Below are 26,868 nucleotides of genomic sequence, written 5' to 3' on the forward strand. Positions count from 1 at the left end.
AAAAATTAATTTGGTCCAATATCTAATTCTTATCATATCACAAATCAAGGAACTTATTTTGTATCTTTTATGACTACATATTACTTCGTACTTTTTTTTATTCAAGATTTATATTATTTTGTAAATGGATTGCATTTTTTCACATTTGATAATTTTTAATTTTATTCACTAATTATGTTAGGTTGAAAGATATATATACATGATTTTTTTACTATAAATAATTGATATGATTAGATATCTAAGTTGGTAAATATTTTATTTTATGATTTTTTTTTCCTAAATTTTGGAAGAAAATATTTTGAGTTTATTCTTTTTCAATTATTTTAGAAGTTTTTTTTTTTTTTACAAAAATATACGAACAATTTGTAAAGAAATGTAGTGTTGAAAAATAAAGAAATTATTAGAATAGTGTTCACCTAAAAATATTTCTTAATGTAGTGTTCATGTAGGTTCGGAATTTACAAAGCTAGATAATGGTAAAAAAATCATTGAAGAGATAACTTTTTTCTAATAAAATCCTAATAAATATGTATACAATCAAATTCTTTTTTTTTTTTACACGAAAAGAGTTCCTTTTATTAATTACTCAAACCTTGATAAATCAAAGAGAACATCAGCTATTACAGTTGATGGAATTTCTCCAAGCCAAAGTTTCATTTATGCATAAGATATCTTAAATAATCCTTACGATAACTTAATTTTTTTTAGCCTTGAGCCTCGTTAATTCATCATTAATGATTTTGTATTTTATTAATAGTAAAAATGGATACTATAAGCACTAGCTAGAGTATGGATTAATGGATTATGAATACGAAGTAGTAATAATAAATGTATAAATAATTTCTAGCATATTTGTTATGGATATATATTGTCAAAAAATATGTAACATGAAACATAATGCATTATTTAGTTAGACTTAACTTATCAATCACCATAGTGTTCTTAAAACCTATTGTCTAATTCTATAGAGTAATACATACTAAGTCAAAAACTCAATCTCTAAACACAAACTAATTTTCTTAGCACCATTTTTTTTTTTATGAATATAGACGAAGGTAGTGATGCCGGAAATTGATTATGCTTCTTAGTCAATGTTGCGTCTAACATCAATGTTTGGAACAAAGGTGAATTAAAATCCTGAGAGAACTATTTATGAGACTCCAATGATTTTTTTTATTTTTATTTTTATTTTTATTTAGACTAGCTTAATCACAAAGCGATAAAAAGTTAGGTTTGGGTTTTTCAATCCTACATGAACACTACTTTGAGAAATATTTTAAAGTGAACACTATTTTAGTAATTTTTTTATTTTTCAACACCAATTTGGCAAATCGTTCAAAATATACTAAGAATACATCAGAAGATGATACGTGTCAATGCTGGTGTGTCTTTTAGTATATAGTTATTATTGATTGATCCCAACTATCGATTATTCTGCACTAACCCCAACTTTCATCTCTGTTTTCTTCTAGTAATCCCAAACCGGTCAACAAAAGTCAACAACCTTTTATTGTAGGTTGATGGACACGTGTTAGCATATATGTAAGTGGTCTAAAACAAATATTTTATTTAAAAAAATGTTAAATATACAAAAAAAATTTAAAAAAAGGAAAAATAAACTAACTCAACCCAGCTCTCCAGCCCCAACCACCACTTCCTACCCACTAGCGCGCAGCCGCACTCCCCAAACCACCCCCTTCCCCGACCACCCAACCGGAAACAACCCTATTCCCTAGCCCTACCACCAAAATCGGCTAAAATCCTAAACTCTTGCCCTTAAAACCTGAAAATTTCATTATACACCCAGGTGTACCATGAGCATGATACACCCGGTCAAAATACATGAGTTATAAAAACGCGGAAAGAACATTGTATACAAATACAAAGTACACGAGCCAAAAAAAAAAAAAAAATCAAAACGATTTTCCTCTTGATTTAAAAGATTGATTTGTTATTTTTATTCCTTGATTCATTATTTATATTCACTATTTATATTCCAAATTACTTTTGATAAACAAAATTTCATTTTTTTGTTAAGAGAAAGCAATTGGGTTTATAAAGAGAAACTATGGTAAATTTTGAATTTCAAAGTGATTTAATGTTATTTTGGAGTTGATTTTATCGTTTTGATGAATCATTTAATTGAAAGATCAATGTAATTGACAAATTCGTTGTTGAGAGAAAAGGTATTTTCAAATATTTTTTTTGTTATCAATTTTTATGTTTTGGTGTTATTTTCTAAGATTGAAGATGATGTTCTTCCTATTTTGATGAATGTTCTTCCTATTTTGATGAATGTTCTTTTATCATTTTATAATTGCAATGAAATATGGTTTTTAAGTCTGATCAATATGTTCTTTGAGTCTAAACTATATGTTCTTTACAAAACAAACAATGTTCTTTAAGGTAATATATATTAATCATGTTCTTTTGGTTATAATAATATAAATTATGTTCTTTGGGTATAATAATACAAATTATATTCTTTTTACTTACACAATATGTTCTTATATTTTGAATTTCGAATTTTTGAAATTTAAGAAAGAAATTTTGAATTATATTTGTATAAAATTAATTTTAGATAGTTTTAGGTGTTCTCGAGAACATAATGGACGTTCGCATTCAAATTTGCGTCCAAGCAATATTGATTGTGGTTTAAGTACTTTAGCATTTCATAGCCATTATTTGTGGCACAAAACTCTCTTTTTTCTTAGGACCTTACTATTACAAATAGTATGATACACCTTAATGATAAAAAGAAAGCATCTTTCCTTCAAAAAAAAAAAAAGAAAATCTGGAAATCCTAGGCAAGTGGAATGAATGAAAGGACAAAAAGGACATAAATAGATATACAGAAAAAATGAGTTGGATTACTTGGATAATAATAGGACCCCCCAAATTAAAAGTTGAGTAACCTGAATTTCAAACATCTAGGTTGGATTTTTGTTTGGCAGCTGCTTGCGATGTTTCCCTCTATCCTCCTTCAAAATTAAAACAATTTTGTCCTTTTACAAAACATAAAGGTCTCCAGCTTTCTATTCAATTAAAGGGAAACCTAGTTTGAAAATTTGCAAGAGGCAGATTTTCAATAATTTATGGCATTTGTGAGGGATTGCTTAATGTCTTAATCATCTTAATTGATTTTGCCTTGCATTTTTAAAAAGTATAAATTATATTTTAGATCTTATTTTAATTTATAGTTTATAACTATGTATAAAACTACTATCATAAAAAAAAAGTACTCTACAAAACTCATCTATATAAAATATGCGTTTTATTCAGCTTATTTTACTTATATGTATTTATCTTATTCGTATTTTTTTAGAACTTATTAGATACTATTAGAACCTATTTTGGTTGTAAATTGAATTTGGGAACAAGACCGCAATAGATAAAGATGACCTTTAAAATAGTTATGTTTTTCTGAATCCTAATATGTATTTTTATGTACATTAAGAATTTGCGTGTTTTAACTTTGAACATTTTTCTATGCGTAAGACTCCGAGTTTTTTTTTTTGACAAAATAATCCAAGGAGAAAAAAATCCGAAGAGAATTTTTAGGTTTATTTATTTATTTATTTATTCATTTATTTTTTTTACATAGTCTTGTGTGAACATGATATAGGATTAATTAGTAAAATAACATGGGTAGTTGTCAGGTTATGGGATGATGGCATCTCAACTTTTTGGAATTGCGTGACTAAACCATAACACATAATGTACTGTACTTGTTTAATTGGTTAACCAAATCTATGACTTATGTATTAAGACTTTGCTACATTCTTTATTCAAAGAAAAAACAAAAAAAAAGACTTTGCTACATTCAATGTTTATTGATTAAGACGTTCATCATTGTGCCCCATTAATCAATTATTCATTGATTCTATGTCAATGATTACAACGTTGCTTCCTTGAGTTTTTTTTATGCTTTTGTTACAAATTTAGAACGTTGCTTCGTGACCGTTATGTTTGGCCTTATGTTGTTGAAGTATCCAAGTAACTTTTTCCCTAAAATCAATTCACATTACATTTTAAAACTTCACTTCATTGATTTTAATCGTATGAAACTTTGCAACTCAAGCAGACCTTATTACATGTGAATTTAGCTAAATTAAGATTGGATTAGCAATTGAACCTTATCAATTACTTAAACTGATTCTTGAATATAATGCTTTTTAATACGGAGTATAAAGTATCTCTATTGATGTTTGAACATTGGTGAAATCAGTAACCCTTTTGACTGAGTATACCTTCTTTGAAACTAAGTCCTAAAATATAATGGTAAAACTTACTTTAATTAAAATTAAAAGTGATAATTAAAAAAATAACCATAAATAATTTAATTACCTGTTAAACATTAAACGTGGGTGTGGGTTAATTATTTATTAATTATATTTCGTTTTTTTTTTCTTCCAAAAAAAAATTATATTTCGTTCTTTGGAAATATTTCCTTTATATTTTAAGTATATTTTAGAGATATACTTTTTTTTTTTGTGAGAAAAATTTTAGAGATATACTTGGTATGGAGTATTTAAATAAAAAGTAATTAACTTCCCTAAAAAAAAAAACTTTCCTATAAAAAAAAAAGTAACTGACAGTCACGTGGGTTCTTTGGGAGTATAAAAAATTGAACTCTTTTATTAATTTTTTATAGGAAAGGAAGAAAACTGAAAATTAGATTACTTTTAGAAAACCCAGCGACAACAGTTGCAAGAGCTACGCCTTTTATTTTCTTTCTTGTAACCTCATTCGAGAAAAAAAAACAAAAAACACAGTTCGAAGAGCTACTGCAAAATCCAAAACAGCAAGTACAAGTGTACAACAATGGAGATTGAGATGGAGAGTAAGAGAAAGATGGAGATAGAGAAGGAGAGTGACAAGAGAGAAGAGTAATGGAGGGAGAAATTGAAGCAGAGAGGTTTTTATTTCTGGGTTCAGATTACCATCTATTTTGTAAAGATCTGAACAAGACAGAGGTGGTATGGACCACAAACATTCATGGCACATCTGACTACCTTCCTTTTGGTATGTCTTCAACCTGGTTCGATTTCAACACGGCTGCTTCTGGTTCTAAGGTTTTGATTCCGTTTTCTACTTCATCGTCTTCTGGTTCAAATATTCTTCTAATTGGTAGGGAATGACAAAATCCTTCATCACCGTATTGTTCAACGCATGCCTCGAAAGAGAAATAAGATATGTCCAGAAGTTGCTAACGGTGATTTGAAGGATATCAAGATTGATTATGCCGGATGCTTATATTCCGAGAATGCAATCCGGTAAAGCATGTCCAATTATTGAAGAAATCGGAGGTAATTTATTTGTTCTTCACAGTGTTTTATTAATGGAGGTTTTAATGAACAACCTGAAATTGCTTTTGAAGTGTTTGACTCAAAAATGGGTCAATGGAGAACCCTCCCCACTCCTCTTTTTTTACTGCACAGTCGGAAACCGTTATCTATGCTCATGCTGTTATTGAGCATTATTTTGTAATAGAAACGTCAAAAGAGTGTTTTTCCTTTAATATTACCAGTGAACAATGGTTAAATTCAGATAACATGACTTCTTTTCTAATTAACCGTCTTCCTATGACGGTATCATCGGGGCTTCCTTGCTTCGGATTCGACAGGCAAGGTAGACCCCTTTACGTTGGTGTTAGTCTAACCATTGAACCAGCTGCTTATTTAGTGTCCCCCGATGGCACCATTCTCATTGGACAATCTTTGCGGGACATTATTTACAAGGATATGCTTCCCCATCCCGAAAGACCATTGATTAATAATGTTATTATTCCTTTGAAATCTGTGGAACATAACATTATTAGGATGTGTGCTGCTTCGATTGTCTCTAGCAACGAATTTCCTGGTTGTTTCGTATTGGTTGTTTCAATTTTCTCGGCCAAGATTTCTCCGTCTTCTCATCAACTCATCCATAAGATGATCTCCAGAGAATTGTCCGACATTGAGGATCATCATGCCTATTCTACCTTCTTAGATGTCGTTGTGGAAAGAAAATTTTTATTTAATGTTCCACATCTCGGAAAATTTTTCAGCGGCCCTGCATTGTTTCTTTGAGGTAATTTTGATGGTGGGCTTTGCACTCATGCTTGTTGATAGAGGCAGTGAGATGCCGGGAATACATCCAGAAGTAATGGAGCATAAGTTGAACGTTGATAGAAAGTTCAGGCCGATAAGGCAGAAGAAGCGCAATTTCTCAACTGAGAAGATAGAAGCAATCCAGGTTGAGGTGAATAAGCTCTTAGCGGCAGGGTTCATTGAGCCTTGTACATACCCAGAGTGGTTGGCAAATGTGGTAATGGTGAGAAAGCCGACAGGGAAGTGGCGAATGTGCGTGGATTTCACAGATCTGAATAAGGCTTGCCCTAAGGATTGCTACCCACTACCCCGGATAGACAGATTAGTAGACTCAACCTCTGGTCATGCCATGCTTAGTTTTCTGGATGCATTTTCAGGATATCATCAAGTCAGCATGCATAAGGCTGAGAGGAATAAAACGGCTTATATAAATGTTGGTGTATATTGTTATAAGGCAATGTCGTTTGGGTTGAAAAATGCAGGGGCAACCTACCAGAAGTTGGTAGACAAGATTTTTGAGAAGCAGAAGGGACGGAATGTTGAGGTGTATGTGGATGATACAATAGTAAAGAGTAAGAACAAAGAAGACCATATAGCAGATCTGAGGGAAACATTCGAGACTTTGAGAAGATATCAAATGAAGCTGAATCCGGAAAAGTGCGTTTTTGGGGTGAGATCAGGGAAGTTTCTAGGCTTCATGGTCAGTGAACGGGGGATAGATGCAAATCCAGATAAGGTGAATGCGGTGCTTCAAATGAAACAGCCTAAAACCATTCGTGATATACAGAGGTTAACTGGCAGGATGGCAGGGTTAACCAGATTTATCAGCAAATCAGCTGATAAGGCTCTTCCGTTTTTTATGGTGTTGAGAAAGAATAAGGCATTTGAGTGGGGAAAGGATCAAAGTGATGCCTTAGAAGTAGTAAGGAATCATCTCAGATCTCTGCCGACAATTGCCAGGCTTGAGAAGGGAGAAGTGTTGCAGTTATACATCTCGGCATCGCCAAAAACAGTAGCAGCCGTTTTGTTAGTAGAAAGGAAGAGACAACAGCAACCAATTTACTTCGTCAGCCATGTTCTAAACGCGGCAGAACGCAGATATCCAGTTATAGAGAAAATGGCGCTGGCAGTAATAGTGGCAGCCAGGAAGTTGAGACCTTACTTTGATGCACATCCGATAGAGGTGCTCACCAATCATCCTTTAGAAAAATCATTGCGCAAAATGGATACATCTGGTATATTACTGGCATGGGCAGTTGAGTTATCGGAGTATGAAATCAGTTACAAGCCCAGGACATCAATTAAGGCTCAAGCGTTGTCAGATTTTATTGTTGAAACCACATATACAGACGAAGAAGAGGAGTTGGGAACATGCCAGGTATCGGTTGATGGATCAGCCACAGCAACGGGGGCAGGGGCTGGAATTGTGATAACGGCCCCAGATGGGAAAATGTTTGAATACGCCATTAAATTCAAGTTCAAGGCGACAAATAACGAGGCCGAGTATGAAGCTGCGGTAGCCGGAATGCAGTTGTCAATAGCAGCAGAAGCAAAACGACTAGTTTTGACAACTGATTCTCAGCTGGTATCAAGTCAGTTTAGTGGGGAGTACGAGACTCGAGAGCTAGCAATGGTGAAGTATTTGGAGAAGATGAAGCAGTTAGCAGCTCAGTTACAATACTTTGAAATCAAATTAGTTCCGCGATTGAAAAATGCTCAAGCAGATGCACTGGCAAGACTGGCAAGTTCAAGCTTCAATGATTTGGAAAGGACAGTTATGGTTGAGATTTTAAAGAGAAGTATAGATGAGATGTCGGCAAATGTTTGTTGTGTTGAAGTGGGGAATCAATGGTATGATAAAATACTGACATACATCATTCATGGTGTATGGCCAACAGATAAAGGGGAGTTGAAAAGGTTGTGGAAGGATAGTGTGTGGTTCGTTATGTACCAAGGCCAGTTACAAAAGGGGGTTTTCACTGCCGTTGCAAAGGTGCATAACGGATTTTGAATCAGCAAGGTTAATAGAAGAATTGCATGAGGGAAGCTGTGGTAACCATCTCGGAGCAAGAGCCTTGTCCAGAGAAGCAATGAGAAGCGGATACTACTGGCCGACAATGAATGCAGATGCGACGGCTTATGTTAAAAAATGCGAAAAGTGTCAAAGGTTTGCTCCAGTTATCAACTTGCCTCCAAACGATTTAACCCCGATATTAAATCCAATTCCTTTTGCCCAATGGGGAATGGATATAATAGGCCCGTTTCCATCGGTCACGGGTGGAAGAAAATTTCTGATAGTAGGAATTGATTACTTCACAAAATGGATTGAAGCATAACCAGTGACGAAGATAACGGCATCAAAAGTGAAAAAGTTTATATGGAAAAGCATCTTCACAAGGTTTGGGTTGCCGATGGTGATGGTTTTTGACCATGGAACTCAATTTGACTGTAAACCAGTCAAAGATCTTTTAATGATGTATAAGGTGAAATTTGCTTATGCAGCAGTATGCCATCCATAGTCTAACGGCCAAGAAGAAGCAGCAAATAAGCAAATCATAACAGCAATTAAGAAGAAAATCGAAGATGCAAAGGGTTTATGGGCAAATTTGATACCGGAAATATTATGGGCCAACAGGACAACAGTAAGAGAAGCCACAGGTGAATCCCCTTATACTCTGGTTTTTGGAACAGAGGCAGTCATACCAGCAGAAGTCGGGTTGCCGACATTCCGGATTCAACATTACTGTGAAGACCAAATCGATTTACTCCTGCGACAACAGTTAGATTTCTTGCCAGAATTGAGAGAAAAAGCAGCAGTTAAGTCAGCTGCCTTTAAAGAAAGAATGTCACGAGCATACAACAGAAGAGTGTCCCATAGACCGTTAAGTATAGGAGATCTTGTATTACGAAGAACAGCAGCAACCGGCAAGGGAAATGAAGACGGGAAGCTGACTGCAAATTGGGAGGGGCCTTATCGGGTTAGAGATATCGTCATCCAAGGGTCGTTTTACCTAGAAACTTTGGATGGGACACCTCTAAAGAATGTATGGAATTCAGCTGTATTGAAGAAATATTATGTGTAATGAACATTTTTTATGAGAAGCTGATATCGAGAAAGATATCAGTGATGAATGAAGAGGTATTCAGACAATGTGCATTGAAATAGGCATCCTCCATTTAACAGAACATCGTTAAGTGGGACGGACAGCTCAAAACCGCTTCCATGAAGTTAACAGTTATACAACCTGATCAGTTGTATACGTTAACTCATGAGGTTGCTGGTTCAAAATATAATACCGGCCAAATCAATTCGAGTATACGCCGATATGAGGCGTAGCTTAGAAAGTGATCGCCGAGAGGGTACCTAACTGGCTAAAACAACAAAGCAGTAGGTGACCAATGTTATAATCAGAACCATCAACAACCGGTTGCGGCTCAGTGTGCATAGCTCTAACACGAACTATGTACACTGGAGGGAGCAAGGAGTGATATGGTGTTCATAATATATTACTGATTCGTGGTACCCATAGTATGCTGATAAGTCTTTAAATATGCTGGTATCATAATATATTACTGATTCGTGATACCCATAGTATGCTGATAAGTCTTTAAATATGCTGGTATCATAATATATTACTGATTCGTGATACCCATAGTATGCTGATAAGTCTTTAAATATGTTGGTAATTTTTAAATGTAATCTCTCAAGCCAGGTTTTTAGATCTGGTATCTTCAAAAGCTGGCGTCTTTAAAGAGGTTTCCAACTGGAAGTTTTTGGATTTCAGACAAAGTATCAGGTAAACATTTATTTTTTGCAATTTTTTATATGCTGAAAATTAGCAAGGCAACATGACTATCATAACGTTGTTTAAAAACAGGCAAATTAGAGAGTAATAAGTAAGAACGATGCAGTTAAGATAAGAAATACAAAAATATGTGCAGTAAGCAAACAACGAACGAAAATTAAAATAAGTTTATACAAGTGAAGTTGACAATCGACAGGCATCACCACAAAAAAGGGGTATATGCCTATAGAACAGCATTGTCAAAATAAGTGTTACTACAAACAAAATACAAATAAAAGTCAGTTATAGCTGATAAGGCCCGATAATACAAGACCCACAAGAAGATGTCGGTGATGACTGCCCGCCCCTTCAAGCTTGTGTATTCTCAGGGACTGGGGAGTCCAAAATACTGAGATCTTTGGGGCCGTCATCAGCACTTGGCGCCAGATTGTACAAGTCCTCTTCAGAGAACTGCTGCGCCTCGAAGCCGGAAGGGATCTTGTAGGCTTCTTCGTTGAAAGCCTTCTCAACCTTGACCCAATCATCTTTTTTCCAACCGGCAGCGTGGGCAACACATCTCTGAGCAGCAGTCCAACCTCCATCGAAACGGTCCTGGAGCTTGGAGCAGAACTCATCTGAAGTCAAGTAACGGCCCACGGCTCTCTGGCGAATCCCAGGCTTATCGGCTTCCATCCGCATAACCTTCTCTTCGAGGTTTTTTACTTTAGCCCTGGCATCGCCGAGATCTTTCTCAACTGAAGAAAGACGCTCAATGGCTTTATCTTTTTCAGCAATCTGAGTCTTCAGACTCTGCATTTCCAACTCCAAGCCAGCAACCTTTCCAGCCTTAACCTTCAACTCCGACATCTCCTTGTCGTCTTTTTCTTTTATCTTCCTCAGGTCACCAAGGGCCTTTTCAGCGTTGTTAATGATTTCTTGCATGGCACTTTGACTGGAGGAGGCTTGATGGTGCTTCTCTTGATAATAGCGGTACATCTCCACCAGCTCCGTACCGGACATAACAGCCTGTGAACAGGAAAGTACTTCCGAATAAGAATTAACAAAAACCACGAAACAAGCAATAAGAGTGCGTAAGCCATAACGTAATATAAGAAATAGGTTAAGGCAAAGAAGTAAAGTAAACATACCTTCATCATGTTGTGCATATGAGCAGCAGCGAGGGGACCGATTGGACCAGCAGGTCTGTCCATCGGAAGAGTAAGGTTACTAAGAAGCCGGTAACCAAGGGTCCCACCCTGAGTTGGATCGTCGGTAATCATTGATTCATTCCGGCCAACATCCATGTCGGGCTTCCAACGGTCCCCTGAATGGCCGGCAGGAACAGCAAAGCCTTTCAGGACTTCATCTGGAAACCGGCCGGAAACTCTTTCTATCCACTGGTTGGACCGATATGTTAAAGCCGGTATGCTGGAATCTGACCCAACCGTAGTAGGAGCAATTGTGGTGGTCGCCTGAGGTTGACGAGGGGATTCGGCAGAGGTGAGATCTTCGATCTCAACACCCTGAATAACCTTCTTCACAATAGCCTCAGGGCTCTTAGCCTTGTTGATGGGTGGAGTCTTCTCAGACTCCGCTTGGTCCTTCTTCTTCCCACCACGCCCTTCAGGTTGTCTAGGGCTGGAGGTCACAATTCCACCTCGCCGATTGGCCAGGGATGTCGTCTTTCTCTTTTTGGCATTGTCATCAGCCATGATCTCAGCTCTTCTCTTGGCACTGACAGTTGGAGCGCGGCCGCAAACGGTAGCAAGAGTGTCGTAGGGGCTTGAAGCTTTAGGGCAACGTCTGACAACTCTTTTCCCGTCGGAAGATAAGCCGAGTTGCTTATTGTCCAACTTGTCAATACCTGAGAATAAGGAATGCAAGTACAATCAATTAGGTACATATAAAAAAAAAGAGAAAGAAAGAAAAAGAAAGAAGAGAAATTCAATAAAATAAACAGTACCATAACTGTCAGTCCAACAGAGACCGACACGAGATAACGGCGCGTTGCCCAGAATGTAACTTACATTCGGCACCCACACATTAGGAACTATACGAACCTTGCCGTCACCTTCATCAAATTCTGAGACGTCAAAATGATTGACGGCTCTCTCTTCGTGCTTACCAAGATCCCTCTCGGGGATTGAATCAAAACGAGGATGAGGCTGGTAAAAGGTTCTTCTTAGAGGAAATTCCTCAGGAACCGACATGAAAAAGAACCTCACTTGCCAGCCCTTACAGCTTGTCAATTTGGGGTGGACGGTATATTTGCGAGGTTGGGTATACAAGGACCATCACCCATCTGACTAACCATCTCTCTTCAAAGTAATCAGTCGTCTAAAAACGTTAAGGGTTAGGGGATAGTTTCGATATAGCATGACCCAGATGGTGGCAATAACGGCCCGTATGGTAGGGGGAGTAACCTGAACTAAACAGACATTCCAGGCTTTTAGGATTTTTGCCACAAAGGGGTGTAGGGGAAAGCGAAGTCCGAAGTCTAAATGCTTCATATAAACGGCCACGGAACCTGCTGGGCAATCTAATACTGAGGCTCCAGAAGGGGGAACTGACAGCTCATACCCGTCAGGTAAGTTGAAGAATTTCTTAGCACGACGGCAGTAATCTTTTTCAATTGCCGTTTTCCTAAAATCATCACTTATTTTCGCCTTGGCCACTTTTCCATCTCTGGCAAGGGTAATAGGTTGTCGGAATTCAGCTCCGTCAGTCTCAGAGTTATAGCCCTCGTCCAGATTCTCTTCCTGGATAACCTCTGCCGTCAAGTCGACAATGTCATCCCTACTCTCATTGTTGATACTGTCTTCTTGAGTCTCGTCATCTCCTAAAACTGAGTTGACGGCTGAATCATGAACTGGGGATGACGGACCCTCCTGAGGGTTCGCAGGGATATCAGCCACTGGTTCTTCTTCAGAAGAACTTACAACCTGACCTTGCCCAGGTCTTTTGCTGGATTCTGCTGCCTTAGCGGCCTCAGCTGCCTTAGCTGCTTTGGCGGCCTCAGCAGCTTCACGGGCAGCAGCACGAGGCTGATAACTGGTTCTCTTTACCCTTGGCATGGTGTTTATACCTATATTGCCAACGTTAGTGCCGTATTGATTAAAATAGCGTTTCCCAGCAAAGCTGCGTAAGTGATAACGAACACTAACAGGCTCAACGTTAAGAATTTCGGTATCGGCAGGGATATCAGGATTAGTAGGGTGGAAAGCACTTTCACGGTGAGCAATGGTCCTATGTATCATAAAAGCGCGTTTCTCTTCTTCAGAAGATAACGTCTCAAATGGATAATCAATATTATCAGAAAGGGAAGATGAATTACCCTGGTTACTACCGGTTTCTTTGCCTAAGGATTGCCTAATTAAACGACGCCTAGCAGTACTAAGGTTAGGGAAATTCTCTTCGACACTATCTTCAGACATTTAGTTCAAAAATGAGAAAATAAAACAGACATGCAAAATTAAGGGATTAAGGAACAACAATACCTTCGACAAAAGTCGCTGATACGACGAACTTAAACTGACAAGTGATGAAGAAGAAAAGCACTCCGAGTAAACTAAGAACCGTAGACCGAAATCGGGAAGAATCAGAAAAGTAGACTCTTTGTTGAAAAAACAATTGAGACGGAGAAAAAACTTTGGAAAGATGAAAAGTGAAATGAAAAATGTTGGAATTTTTGATCTAAAAGGAAAAACTGAAAAGTCAGTTGAGGTGAAAGGCGGTTCAGAAATCCAACGGCCCTCAATCGACAATCAATTTCAAAAAATGACGGTAGGATTTACAACACGTGTATTAATTCTCCCGCTTTTTTTTAAAAAAAAAAAAAAAAAAAAAAAAAAAAAAAAAAAAAACGGTTACACTACCATAACGTGCTCATTAAAACAAGTTGACCTTGTCAGCTATCGGCATACAAGGTCAGTTGGGGAGGAAAACGAAGTTTTTTCGCTCCCAGGTATTTTATAATTAGTTGACCTTGTACGCTATCGGCATACAAGGTCACTTGGGGAGGAAAACGGAGTTTTTTCGCTCCCAGGTATTTTATAATTAGTTGACCTTGTACGCTATCGGCATACAAGGTCACTTGGGGAGGAAAACGGAGTTTTTTCGCTCCCAGGTATTTTATAGTTAGTTGACCTTGTACGCTATCGGCAAACAAGGTCACTTGGGGAGGAAAACGGAGTTTTTTCGCTCCCAGGTATTTTATAGTTAGTTGACCTTGTACGCTATCGGCATACAAAGTCACTTGGGGAGGAAAACGGAGTTTTTTCGCTCCCAGGTATTTTATAGTTAGTTGACCTTGTACGCTATCGGCAAACAAGGTCACTTGGGGAGGAAAACGGAGTTTTTTCGCTCCCAGGTATTTTATAATTAGTTGACCTTGTACGCTATCGGCATACAAGGTCACTTGGGGAGGAAAACGGAGTTTTTTTCGCTCCCAGGTATTTTATAATTAGTTGACCTTGTACGCTATCGGCAAACAATGTCACTTGGGGAGGACAACGGAGTTTTTTCGCTCCCAGGTATTTTATAATTAGTTGACCTTGTACGCTATCGGCAAACAATGTCACTTGGGGAGGAAAACGGAGTTTTTTCGCTCCCAGGTATTTTATAATTAGTTGACCTTGTACGCTATCGGCATACAAGGTCACTTGGGGAGGAAAACGGAGAAGAGTTAATAAAAGTAATGAACAACACGGTGTTACGGCACAAAAATTGTCCTCTTACATAAATAATAATAATAAGAAATACTAAAAGTAGCAAACAAATATAAAACTTCTCAGCAAAAGAATATAGGGCTTAAAAATATATAAATATATAGAAGCTAATTTGTCTGGATACAAGCCAAGCAAGTAAAATGAATTGTGACAACGGCAAGGTCAGTAATGAAACTTTGTTAATAAGCAGTGCTTGACAGAGCACAAGAAACGTTACTACAATAAAATTTCCAACATGAGGAAAAGTCTCAAGAATGAGATGTGGAACCCAAAGTTTGTTTCGTTAGGTTTAGCTTGTTACTCATGTTAACTGAGCACGATGATGAATGATCATACGTCCTCACTTGGGGGGCTAATTGTATGGGATGATATCTGGGCATGACCGATATCTTGTGAAAGCACATGACCAGGTTTCAATAATTATAAGAAGATGCTGATATGTTACAGAAAGAAGACATGTCGGCCTGCCGGAATTCAACACGTGGCAATAGAAGCTCGACACTTGGCACAAAAGGCTTTGCATGGATGAGAGCCACCTGTCAAGGTAAACTATTATAAATAGTAGGTAAGACCTCATTAATGAGGGCATTAATTACACTCTCTCTCTCTCTTACTTATCTTCTTCTCTCTTAAACACCTTCTGACTTTATCATCGGAGTGGTTATCCCCAGACCACCCCGGGGTTAGCTAACTTCTTCTTATTGTGTAGGTTCTCAGCTCGCCGATAGGAGTATCAAGATCTCAGGTCCGAATTCTTGGGGAAGTCAGGATCAGACTGAAACAAGTACTATCGTATGCGAAGTATATACTTTAACAACTATATATAATTTGTCAAACTCTACTCATTACCTTTAAAAACAAGCAAAGCTTAGTCTAGTGGTAAGATTGTCACCTTCCAACCTTGAGATTGAAAGTTCAATTCCCACTAGAGATATTTTGAGGGCGAGGATCCCTTACCCTTTCCCTTCACTCTAAAAGTGTCTAACACGTAAATACCGGATAAAAAAAACGGTGAGGATTGTTGTACGGTCAATGTATGTTTGAGAAACACTACCCATACACTACTTATACCACTAAGTGCTGCTCGTATTTTGCCAAATATTCATATTATTTCCAACTAGTATATTGACCAAATCAAAACGATAAATACTACGGAGTACTTGAAACGCTAATGCTGAAGAGGGTCAATATTAGCTAAAATTTTGGAATTAAATCAGTTTTACTGTTTTACAGTTTAATGCAACGTTTGCGATAAGCATGTAAATACAAGCTAAGTCATAAAGTAAGGCCAACACCAAATCCTTTTTATAGCAATAATGTCTTAATGGCCTTGAAGATAATTGTTGCTTAAAATGTGCAAGATTCGAAGATCATAATCAAATACAAGTGTAGTAGCTTATATTCAAGATTTCAAACCTATTCAACTAATCAATATGCCATTTTTGGTTCCTAGCTCATGTGCAACAGCATGAAATTTTTACTACTGAGTTCAGCTTGTACTAAATTTGATTTTCTTTTTTAATTTCTTATTTTTCTCAACCAATAAAGTGACCCTACTTTTAGGTTACAAGCGTCTACGGTAAGAATTTCACATAGTTGTGTGGAATTTTATGCCTTACAAGTTTTTAATTTACTGGCTAATGCATGAATTTAGCTTATCATAGCTAATTACTTTACATGTATTTTTTTCGCAAAATCTTCTTTTTGCGGGGCAACTCGAACAGGGAGGAGGAGAGTTTGGTCCACAAACAAGGCTGAGGAGCCTCCATACTAAAACCAATTGGCAATAGTAGAAGATACTCTTTTACCTTATAAAGTGGAACCATCTCTCTTCTTTCTCTAATGTGGGACACTCACAAGTGGGCTAAAATGGGTTTCAACACCCCCCTCACTTGTGAGTGTCCTTAGAAATTAGAGCACACCAGAAGATATAATATAATCCTCATTGGGAATGAACATTCAATAGAGGCCCCTAACCAGTGACTTGACAAATACCCAGTTACGAATGACCCAACAAACTTGGCTCTGATACTATATTAGTGGACTATCTCAACCAAAAGCTTAAGCTTTTGGTTAAGTTGGTCCTTTACCACTAGTGATGATACCTTTTAAAGGACGGATAGAGGCTCGATCTCTAAGTTAGTCTTAACGCATTCTGGGCCGGCCGGTAGGGAAATAGAGCATTAGAGCCTAGGCATGGCCATATCTTTAAATCACATAAGTAGCTTATAATAATTTAACAGTATTATCAGTACTCGTATTAATTATTGAGACGATATGATACTCATACATGTGATGGATCTCGACCACTCCTAATTATATTCTTTCCCTAGGCATTTTGCAAGCAATGTTATTTTGTACGAATAAACTAAACATCATCGAAGACCTTAATAGAAAGACCAAGATACTATTCAAGCATATTGTAACAAAACTTTATAAAATTCTATGAATCAAGTTATATATATAGCACACATATATATTCTCTCAATGTTCATGATTTACCTTTGTACTCAAGTGCAAGAAACAGTCAGAAATCGTATTTAAAGAGAATGGAAATGTTGAAAAGTAAAAATAAAACTACTATTTTAGGAAAGAGTCCAAAAACATGTACTCATAGTAGTTAACTTATCTAGTTACATAACTTGTTATTGATTTCCAAGCCAATCTTCAAGCAATTCTTGAGACAACACAAAAGGCTCTTCAGGGGAACTAGGTGATAAATCACTAGCACCTTTGCTTGACTCGTTACTTAGCTCACAAATGTCCGAAAAATCGGACTTTAGAAGCTCAGAAATCAGGTTAAATTCTCCCATGTTAGACACCTCCATCATTAAATCCGATGGCATCTTGTACTCTTCATCTAATAGTCTTGGTGAAGAAATATTATGATCAACCCAAAAGTTTTCCACATTGTAATCCATTGAGCTTGTTGGTTGAACAACCGCGAAATTAGTGGTTTTGTTGGCACGTATAATCTTCTGTTGTGGTTGAGGGTTGATGAAGACTTTGGTGCACCGGACTGCCTTGGTTCGGACTACATTGGACTCAATGGTATGTGTAGATGTTTTAGGTACGTCGTCTATGTTTGGTAACTTCTTCTTGTTCTTCACATCATTTCGAGTTTTTTTTAGATTGTGGTTCACGGCTTGATTAGTGTTGTGTTGGTTCAATCGCTTGCTCAAACTGGTATTCCAATAATTCTTGATTTCATTGTCTGTTCGACCTGGTAATCTTCCGGCAATCAATGACCACCTACAACATACATATTAGAGGGGTAATTAGATTGAACACTCGTTTTTGGTATAAAATTGAACAAGCAAAATATACAGTTTTTCACAAATTCTACTACCTCCGTCGTTACATATTATGTGTAACTTTTGAATTTTTTATATCTCACAAATAATAGCTAAAAGTTACATACAATATGTAACCGAGGAAGTACATTAAAAATCCTAACCTAATAACTTGGATCACGCTAGCTTTCTTAAATAACAAATTTATGAAATAAAGATGAGTAAGTTATTAGGGTTTAGTCTCGAGAGAAGTTTTTTTTTTTTTTGAACTTTAAGTGTATTCTTCCTTAGCTTGCATTAAAAAAAACACACACACACACACACACAAATTGATCTCTATATCAATTGAGATTAGAATTAAGGATCGACTAAATTATTGTATGTGATATTTTAATAATGTTATAAGCAAGTAGTTTTTTTCAAATAATTGGAAGCAAATTGAAGAGAAAATAATATGTGTAAAATTATTGTATGTACCTATTTCCTAAAAGTTTATGGAGTCTTATGATGAGTTCTTCCTCATCAGGGGAGATGTTGCCTCTCTTAATACCCGGCCTTAGATAGTTCAACCAACGCAATCGACAACTCTTCCCACATCGCTTCAAACCTATCAAATTACATCATATATAAATAAAATTTAGTACGTATTGTTGATTTTTTTTTTGAAGGTAAGAACAAAAGGGAAAGAATTTGGAACCCCTTCTCATAAAGGGAATTTCTAGAACAAATTATACAACTTACAAGAAATAAAAATTATGATTCATGTAAATGATTTTAATTCGATCTTCTTACCTGCCCTTTTAGGAAGATTTCTCCACCTTCCTTCGCCGTGTGTCTTAATATACTCGCTCAAAATATTGTCCTCCATCGCGGTCCAAGATCCCTTATTCATCCCTTCTTTTGCACAACACGGACTCCTTCCCATCTCCGATTCCCTCACACGTCGTGTATGTATGTGCACCCGTGTATTAAATCTTTTTCGCGAAGAAAAAGAACTAGATCGAGGGAGAATAACGTCGGAATAGTCTCTTTCATTCAATAATATTCTCTCTAGAAACTAATATGAGCTAGAAAGCAAACAAGAAAAAGGTATATGATATGGTATGACATTTTTGCATCCCTTTCTCTTGAAGAAGTGTAGTTTATATTGAGTTAATTTGCGTACGTATGTAGCACTTTTGTGCAAAATTTCAAAAGCCCAAAGAAATTATCACACTACCTTAATAAGATGCATTATGCATGGACCACAAAGACTATACCTAATCAAAAATTAACACGATTTGTGAGTATTTGAAAATGAAATTAGCATTAATTAGAAACTGTAGTTGCCTAGTTACTTAATATATGACATAGCATTAATTTGTACGACAAATGGAACTTCTTGCATTACATGTGCAAGAGACGAGACTATTTATAATATTGGGTTTTTATATTAGCCGTCAAATTAATTTATGTACTTTCTCTGTTTTAAATTAGTTGACAACTTGACACGTTGTTTATATCACGTTTGTCTATTTATAAACTTAACCGTTAAATATCTTTAATTATTAATAAGTAAGGAAAAAAAAATTAAAGATATACATGGACAGAATTCTAACGAGATTTTAAATGAATATGTTTTTTCACATATATGTAAATTGCTAAAGCTATTCAAAGTAGAGCTTGTAATAAGTTTTAAAAATCAACATGTGACAAAAGTATCTTTTCATTTTATCGATTTAGCACGACCTATTGATTTGGGCACCCTATAAAAGTAGAAATGAGGGGTGAAAGAAAAAGAAGGGTTATTAAGTTTTCGTAATTAATGGGAGAGATATAGACGGATGTAGTGTAAATTATTGGAGCAAGCTCTTCCAAATTTGTATCATTTCTTCATCAGCCTATTACGAAAAATTACCAAAATAATAATCTGTATGAAATTTTACTCAGGTATGAGTTACGTGAATGAAAAACAATTGAAAGTACAGAGAGGTTCTGTACTTTGGTGCATCGACTGAGTGACTGACCAGGGGTCTCGTGAAACATATGACATGTTTGGGGGCTTGGGGCGTTGGGCTTACGATTTCTTATACCCGCATCGGCTGCATATTATATATAAGTGTATTATAATTGAAGGTGATAATCTTTTAGTTATTAATTTTGTTAAAAGCATTTGATCAACATCATAGCAAATTGATCATATTGTTAAAGACATTTGTTCCCTTCTTGGTAAATGCGATAACTGGAGTATTGTCATATCTTTCGGGAGGCACTTCAAGCAGCGGACTTGATAGCAAATGTTAGTCATTTAGTTAGTGATAGTATGAATATTATTCCTTGTAACAATTCTTCTTTATTTCCCTTCCTTTCTGTTGGAAGTTCTTGATATAAAACAAGAGTGTTGGGAAAAATAAGAGAGAGAGAGAAAAACAAATGAAAGGGGAAAAGTCCCACATTAATTGGGGAGGAAGGTTTTTCCTTACTACTTAGTTGAGTGAGTTGGAGGTGTGTGTTACTCCACACACACACACGCGCGCGCGCCGGGTCGGGCTCGGGCCTCGGGACTTGGGGTCTTGGGGAATGCGCGGGCGTGGGTCCTTGTTATCTTTTTGGAGAAATTTTATTTCCCTTTTTCTTTGTTAAACAGAATATTCCTTTTTGTCTGTTGGGATTATTCTTTTCTGACTGTTGTGAGAATTAATCAGCCATTAATTCCTTGATTGTAGCTGACTGATTAATTCCTTGTTTCTTGCCTCGGTTGTTGACTGACCAAATTAATCTGGTCATTTTCTTGGCCAGATTCTTCCCACCTTTCATGCTTCCCGTTTTTCCTCTTCATCCTATAAATATTCGGTGGTTTTCTCAGCCTAAAGACACAACACAATCAGTCATCTCTCTTCTCTAAAATTATCTAAACACATGTTCTTTACGTTCTGTTTTCTGGGCAAGTATTCTGAGTTCCAGTCGGGTTTGTGAGTGCACATAAACTTCGGCGCCGTGCTTATCCTGGAGGGCGAACGCATTTGTCTACTGCACCGGGAGGTAGCGCGGAATCGTCTTTTAGGTCAGTGGTTTTCCACGACGCGGCTATTGTCAGTTTTGGTTCACGCATCAAGAGATAAGTTAATTCTGTTTTATTGCTTATTAGTATAACACTTTCTTCCGACACATTAGGAATTCCTAGTGTTTTCTTTTTTCTTACCATTGTAATAATAACAATAATAATAATCATTGGCGGACCTATTAAGAGTCATGGGTGAGACCCCCCCTCCCCCAGGCCCGTTTCTGAGATTTTGGTGGCCTAGGGGCGAATTAAAAAATGGGGCCCTTATAGGTTAATATATTAGGAAAAAAATCGGGTGTGCAAAATAAAAAAAAAAAAAATTTGAAGAATTTATTTAAGACTTTTAACTGTAATTGCCGGCGGCATCACTAACATATATATTGCTCTTAGATATGATAAAATAACATAAGCCAAAACGGTGAAATGAAAAATTGAGATGTAAAGAACAATTGAAAGAGTATAAATATATTAAAAAAAAAAAAATTGTAAGTATTAAATCTTTTAATCCCGTTGAAATTTATTGTGGAAAATATGTATATGGGAGAATCCATCTTTTGAAAATAAATTTGGGAAGGAAGGTGAAAAATCAGAAAAATAAAGGTAATGATAAAAATAAATTTGGGAAGGAAGATAAAAAAAGATTATACGTGTAAAATTGAATTGAGTGGGTGAATTTATTTGGGATTATCTACTTCCCAAAATTGAAGGAGCTATTTTCTAGGAGATGATTAAATGTGATTGAAGTTTCAAGGGAGTTAATTAATATTTGCACTTACAAATTTACAATGTACGTACATAATTTAATTGTTTTTTTTTTGTTTTTTGTTTTTTTTTTTTTTTTTTTTTTTGGGACTTGCATTAGCATATGTGGGCTTCAAAATTTGGGGCCCTGGGCGGGCGCCCCGGCTGCCCTGGTCCAAATACGGCCTGCTCCCCCCCCCCCCTCAAAAAAAAAAATTAATTTTTTATTTTTTTATTAGGTAAATGTGTAAATTTATAGGTTAAATACAATTTTAATGCAATAAATAACATTAATTTAGTTTTGTCGCAGTGGTAATGCATAACTTTATACATAAAGTTTGAGGTTCAAGTCTTTATACAAGCATTTTTTTTATTTAGTGCCCCTCCACACTAAATATTCTACATCCGCCACTGATAATAATAATAATAATAATAATAATAATAATAATAAGAGTATATTCAAGTACTTCTAAAAATTTAAAAAGTTGATATTATGAAAATACATATCAAGATTACAAGTAACAATCTACATAAATACATAATAAAGTATATAATTGTACTATACATAAATTTGCTCTTATTTTTTATTTTATTTTTTGTAGTTCTCTTTGCTCGTTTTGTTGAACATAAAGAACTAAAATTTCGTAAAAGTATTAAGTTTTCTCAAGTAAACTCATTTCGAAAGCGGAAAATTCTATTTGATTGAAAATTCACTTATTCATACTCCGTATTTCACATGGACTTAGGTAACCAACTTCGTCTACTACGTATTTTACAAAAGGTTGATCTTCCTCAAGTAGTGCAACTTTTCATAAATTTGCCAACCAAATAATGTCATATTGCACTCTTCAACTTGATACGAATATCTACTTTTCTCAAATTTTGTCATCAATCAAACAAGTAGTTAAGTCAAGTACCATTGTATCAAGTACTTGTACTCGATCACCTATTGATGAGAATCATCATAGATCTCACCTTTCATAGTTATGGACGTCATTGGATAGCTACTCGCGTAGTAGTATATGACGATGATAGAAATTAATTTGGATGTAATTAGCAAGAAAATTAACATCATAATTAATTCATGGTAATGCCATTTCATCTCCAAACTTTGAAACTCGTATCATAAATTTTCATTCCCACCCAATACTACTCCCCCCACATGTGGTAATCGAGGATAATGAAATTTGCGAAGAAAGTGAGATACTAGACGATAATCAAGCATTACCATGGATCTTGGTAAATAACTTTTCTCACTTACATAAATCTCAAAGTAAATCAAAGAGACGGTTAACTGCTTGAGAAAAGGACATACGTCCTAACCAATTCCTAGTTTAGAAAGTTTGTATTTATGTGAATTATGTCATCTAATTTAAACCAACGTGATCCCAACACATACTTAATACTACGAAATATTCAAACAAAAGTAGGCCTAAGATAATTACGGAGTGTTCAACACTTTTCACAAGAGCGTTGACGAAAAAAGTGCCGAGAATTGTTTATACAAGAACTTTGTTGTCATACGAAGTACTCGTAATTGTTTTGAGTGCAAAGTTACACCAAGCAAAATCTTTTTACAGTAGAAGAATTTTTGTGCCATCAGCGAAATTTATTAGTTCTTGAAACTAGTAACTTGGACTTAGTAAAGGGGTAACAATTTGCTAAGTTGGCATCACCAATCTAATCAAGGCTTAATAATGTTTATTAGCTTAGGCGCGTGCATATTAGGCTATTAGCAGCTTGCAAGTGTCAAACAGGCTAAAATGAAGTTCGAGAATTTACTCGTTCTAGTTAACCTAATAATCCTAGTGCAACAACATAACGCTCTTGGCACCTGCAAAGCCAGCAGAGATAATTGTCATCTCTGATGTAATTATGTGAAGTGCAGCAAAGTACCAGTCAGCAGACGTTAACATATCAGTACTAAAGGAAACACAAAACAACGATGGAGCCAGTGATGTGAAAGCTTTCATTGACAAACAATCACACACAGTGGAGCATATGCAAACACGACCTTCTACTCAAACAAACAGAGTGAAAGAAAACCACCTACGAAAACACCAAGTAGAAAAGAGTTCACAAGAAACCAATGTAGATAGCAAGAGTATTGACTATTGACACTCGTTCTTGGCAAATCTTCCCACTTTCTGTTGTGTACTCTCTGATGGTGATGTGCACATTGCAAAAAAGTAATACCTAGTAAAGGCAAGGACCAGTACAGAACAAGTGAACAACCATATCAGACGAAAAGATCTCGAATGGTGTTAATCATTGGACCAATTTAATGCTTCATAGGGCCCTAGATGGTAGCCAGATGCTACTCACAATATAAACAACAGAACACGGAGCCAGCAATGAAGCTAACAGCATCCTCTCCAAATTTTTAATTGATTTGAAAGGGTGATAATTTCATGTTGATCGTTTAAGTGATTCGAAAGGGTGATGATTTCATTTTGATTGTTTAGTTTCTCTTTCAACTAATGTCCCAGATAAAATATTATTAAAAGTTTAAAACCAGAGACAACCTCAATGCTTCATAGTTAAGGTTCTTGCCATATGATTTAAGTCTGAAAGGCCAGCAATATAACCCTCTCGATTTCAAATATCTAAGCATTAGCAAAACATCACTTTCTGAATTAACCCCATGATCCTCAATTTTCAACTTTAAAGCTTATCATCCACATTTGACTCCAAATAAGACATTGTTTTAGCTCACTTGTGAGTTGGGACATTCAACAATTACTTTTCTCAGTTAGGTTTAAATTGGTAAATGATGAGGTGAACGTAGCAGAATAACTCATGCAAAACACTTGTTGATTCAAGTGAATACAACGCATAATTTATTCAAGCAACAGTCTTATCCTACCCAGATAATCATTAACCTTGCCATTAGCCACAATCGAAGACATGATTAACAGCATGATTATAAACCTTTAAGCTATTCGGCCATAAAACAGGAATAACAATTACAGAGTACTACATAATCTAACAATGTAGTCTCACCTCTCAATGCAAACTCGTGATGTATGTCTAACAGCTTAAACAACTCTTCTCCGTATATCATAATACCCATCATTAAGCATAGCTTTGCTGAATAATCAACAAACTAACCATCAAATGTAGATTGAGGGCCCGTGAATATATTCATAACCCAATGTTCACCTAATAGATTCACATTAATCAACAAGCGGTCAATTACCCATATAAAATTATAAACTATATATGGGTGCTAATAATATGCATCATGAACACAACATGATCATGAATCATGATCAATGAGTATAATTTACAATCTACGCTTCAAATGAGATATCATTTTTAGCTCACTGGGAACATTCAAGAATTACTCCTCTCAGCTAGTCTAATATTAATTTAAAGATAAGGAGGCTTGGTGAATGCATCAGAAAAATAATCCCCTTCTCAAACTCCAACATTGAATCACACAATCAACAGTTTAACCTCTCTCCTAAAATGCAAACCCAAAAACTCATTGTAGTTTGTAGGATAGAATTCTAAAACAACTACGAACAAGTCAATTGCTAAACAATTCAGCATCATAATTCCATCATTATTAGTAAACAAATTATCCATCAAATTTGCATTTTCCAATGTCTTATTCGGTTAATAGAATCACCTTAACCAACATTATGCAAGGATGCTACTAATATCAATGAAAGCCTTAATCCAATAAGTGGGCTCGGCTACACGAACCAAAGTGATTATTCGGAAGCATACTACCAGTACATGATCAAATTGTTTATTAATCCCATACAACAAACAATGAAACTACAAGATGGTCATGAATCAAAGACTAGCGGATTGATTCGAAGGAACAACATAATCAACAATGACAAAAGAATCAACAGAATCCCTAACCTTATGTTTCTCATTAGAAGGATCAGAATCAGCATCATGAGAATCCAAATCACCAACCCCACCAAAAACCCCAATTGAGCAAATCTCAAACCCTTTAGCTCTCGCCGGCGAAAAATTCTCCCCAACAGAAGACTGCTCAATCCCCTTAATCTTCCCCTTCAATCTCCCAATCATTTCAACCACTTCCCCCTTTTTCTCCTCCACAACCCCTTCTTTAAGCTTAATCAACTGAACTCTAATGGCGGAACCAGGCTTAACCCCAACCGGACCCTCGAGATTCTCGGCGACCCAATCGACGGCCATGAGATCGTCGCAAATGGGCAAGACGCTGGTTCTGACGACGGAGAGATGATCAGGGTGAGCGGAGTAGTCGGCGAGATCTTGTTTAGTGCGGTAACGAGAGTGGAGGATGTGGGTGAAGGAGATGGAGGAGGAGCGGTTGCGGTGGAGTTTTCCGGCGGAGAGATGGAGGACTGTTGGGAGGGTTGAGAGGGAGTTGAGGCCGGTGAGCATGGCGGAGAGTTGGGTGGTGTCTGCGGTGGGTTTGACGTTGAAGAGGACGATGTGTTCGATGGTGGAGGTGGTGGTGGACATTGTGGCGCGGGTTGTGAAGGTGGTGCGGGTGGTGGTGGAGAGGGAGATGCGGCGGAGGAGAGGGTGGCGAGTGGTGGCGAAGTGGGTGGTGAAGAGTGGCCGAGTTGTTGCGCTGAGCATTTCTTGTTTGGGGTTATTGAGTGTTGAGTGTGGGATTTTATTTGTTTGTTTACATTTATTGCACGGAGAATACAAGATACGAGTATTGGTTGCATTAAAATGTGGTCAAATTATCAATTAGATGTTGGAATGTGCTTCGAGAAAAAGATAAAAATAAATTAATTAATTAAGGACATGTTTCGATTGGTTTTAGAAAAAGACATGTTTCGATTCACTAAAAACAAATTGATTGGAGCTGAACTGAACTAAACCGAGCTAAAATGAATTGTTTATGAGAGAAGGAAATAAGGAACTGAATTGAAATGAACTGAACTGAACTGAAATGATTGGAACTAAACTGAAATTAAGCAACATAATAGGCCCTAAAAGTTACCCAATGAGATGTTGATCTACAGAGTACTTTACATTTTTACAAGTTACGCACATCCTTATGCACCTTTGGCGCTCTCACATCGAAAGTTGATGACAACACAGTTTTTTTTTTTTTTTTTTTTATTTTTTATAGGGGTTGATACCTCAATCTACTAGAGGCCTACCTCTCACATCGGAAGTTGAGGAGAACAAAGCCTTCAAATAATCAATTGTTGTCTTCTTGCT

The 26,868-nt window shown here is 36.4% G+C and overlaps 3 protein-coding genes across 4 annotated transcripts; 1 reads left to right on the top strand and 2 right to left on the bottom strand.

Annotated features, from left to right (window-relative positions):
- The first annotated feature begins 6,081 nt into the window (after positions 1–6,081).
- On the top strand, positions 6,082–9,175 carry LOC145577752 (uncharacterized). Its single transcript, XM_081635206.1, has 4 exons — positions 6,082–6,529; positions 6,575–6,828; positions 6,967–8,085; positions 8,612–9,175. The coding sequence occupies exons 1-4, from the start codon at positions 6,082–6,084 to the stop codon at positions 9,173–9,175; spliced, it is 2,385 nt and encodes a 794-aa protein (XP_081491332.1).
- A 7,953-nt stretch (positions 9,176–17,128) lies between these two features.
- On the bottom strand, positions 17,129–18,822 carry LOC145578864 (transcription factor MYB1-like). The gene is made up of 3 exons (XM_081636162.1): positions 18,690–18,822; positions 18,375–18,504; positions 17,129–17,856 (listed from the first exon to the last, which is right to left on the bottom strand). The coding sequence occupies exons 1-3, from the start codon at positions 18,820–18,822 to the stop codon at positions 17,250–17,252; spliced, it is 870 nt and encodes a 289-aa protein (XP_081492288.1). The 3' UTR covers positions 17,129–17,249.
- Positions 18,823–24,612: 5,790 nt separating this feature from the next.
- On the bottom strand, positions 24,613–26,377 carry LOC145578865 (stress-response A/B barrel domain-containing protein UP3-like). 2 transcript variants are annotated; one of them, XM_081636164.1, is made up of 2 exons: positions 25,558–26,377; positions 24,613–24,843 (listed from the first exon to the last, which is right to left on the bottom strand). In XM_081636164.1, exons 1-2 carry the CDS (start codon positions 26,269–26,271, stop codon positions 24,826–24,828), a joined length of 732 nt encoding a protein of 243 aa, XP_081492290.1. In that variant the 5' UTR covers positions 26,272–26,377; the 3' UTR covers positions 24,613–24,825. The 2 variants fall into 2 exon arrangements, with proteins under 2 accessions (XP_081492290.1, XP_081492289.1); XM_081636163.1 differs by lacking the exon at positions 24,613–24,843 and having other exon boundaries at positions 25,427–26,376.
- Positions 26,378–26,868: the final 491 nt, after the last annotated feature.

The sequence above is a fragment of the Chenopodium album genome, chromosome 14 (assembly GCF_948465745.1).
Source record: "Chenopodium album chromosome 14, dcCheAlbu1.1, whole genome shotgun sequence".
NCBI lineage: Eukaryota > Viridiplantae > Streptophyta > Magnoliopsida > Caryophyllales > Amaranthaceae > Chenopodium > Chenopodium album.

Excerpts from the sequence above, each read along its gene's own strand:
- LOC145578865 (XM_081636163.1), bottom strand. The coding sequence starts at position 26,271 with ATGCTCAGCGCAACAACTCGGCCACTCTTCACCACCCACTTCGCCACC.
- LOC145577752 (XM_081635206.1), top strand. The coding sequence starts at position 6,082 with ATGGTGGGCTTTGCACTCATGCTTGTTGATAGAGGCAGTGAGATGCCG. Across the intron at positions 6,530-6,574 it reads AACGGCTTATATAAATGTTG|GGGCAACCTACCAGAAGTTG; the intron begins GTGTATATTGTT and ends TGAAAAATGCAG. Across the intron at positions 6,829-6,966 it reads TAGATGCAAATCCAGATAAG|AATAAGGCATTTGAGTGGGG; the intron begins GTGAATGCGGTG and ends GTGTTGAGAAAG.
- LOC145578864 (XM_081636162.1), bottom strand. The coding sequence starts at position 18,822 with ATGGGAAGGAGTCCGTGTTGTGCAAAAGAAGGGATGAATAAGGGATCT. Across the intron at positions 18,505-18,689 it reads AAATCTTCCTAAAAGGGCAG|GTTTGAAGCGATGTGGGAAG; the intron begins GTAAGAAGATCG and ends GTAATTTGATAG. Across the intron at positions 17,857-18,374 it reads CATAAACTTTTAGGAAATAG|GTGGTCATTGATTGCCGGAA; the intron begins GTACATACAATA and ends TGTATGTTGTAG.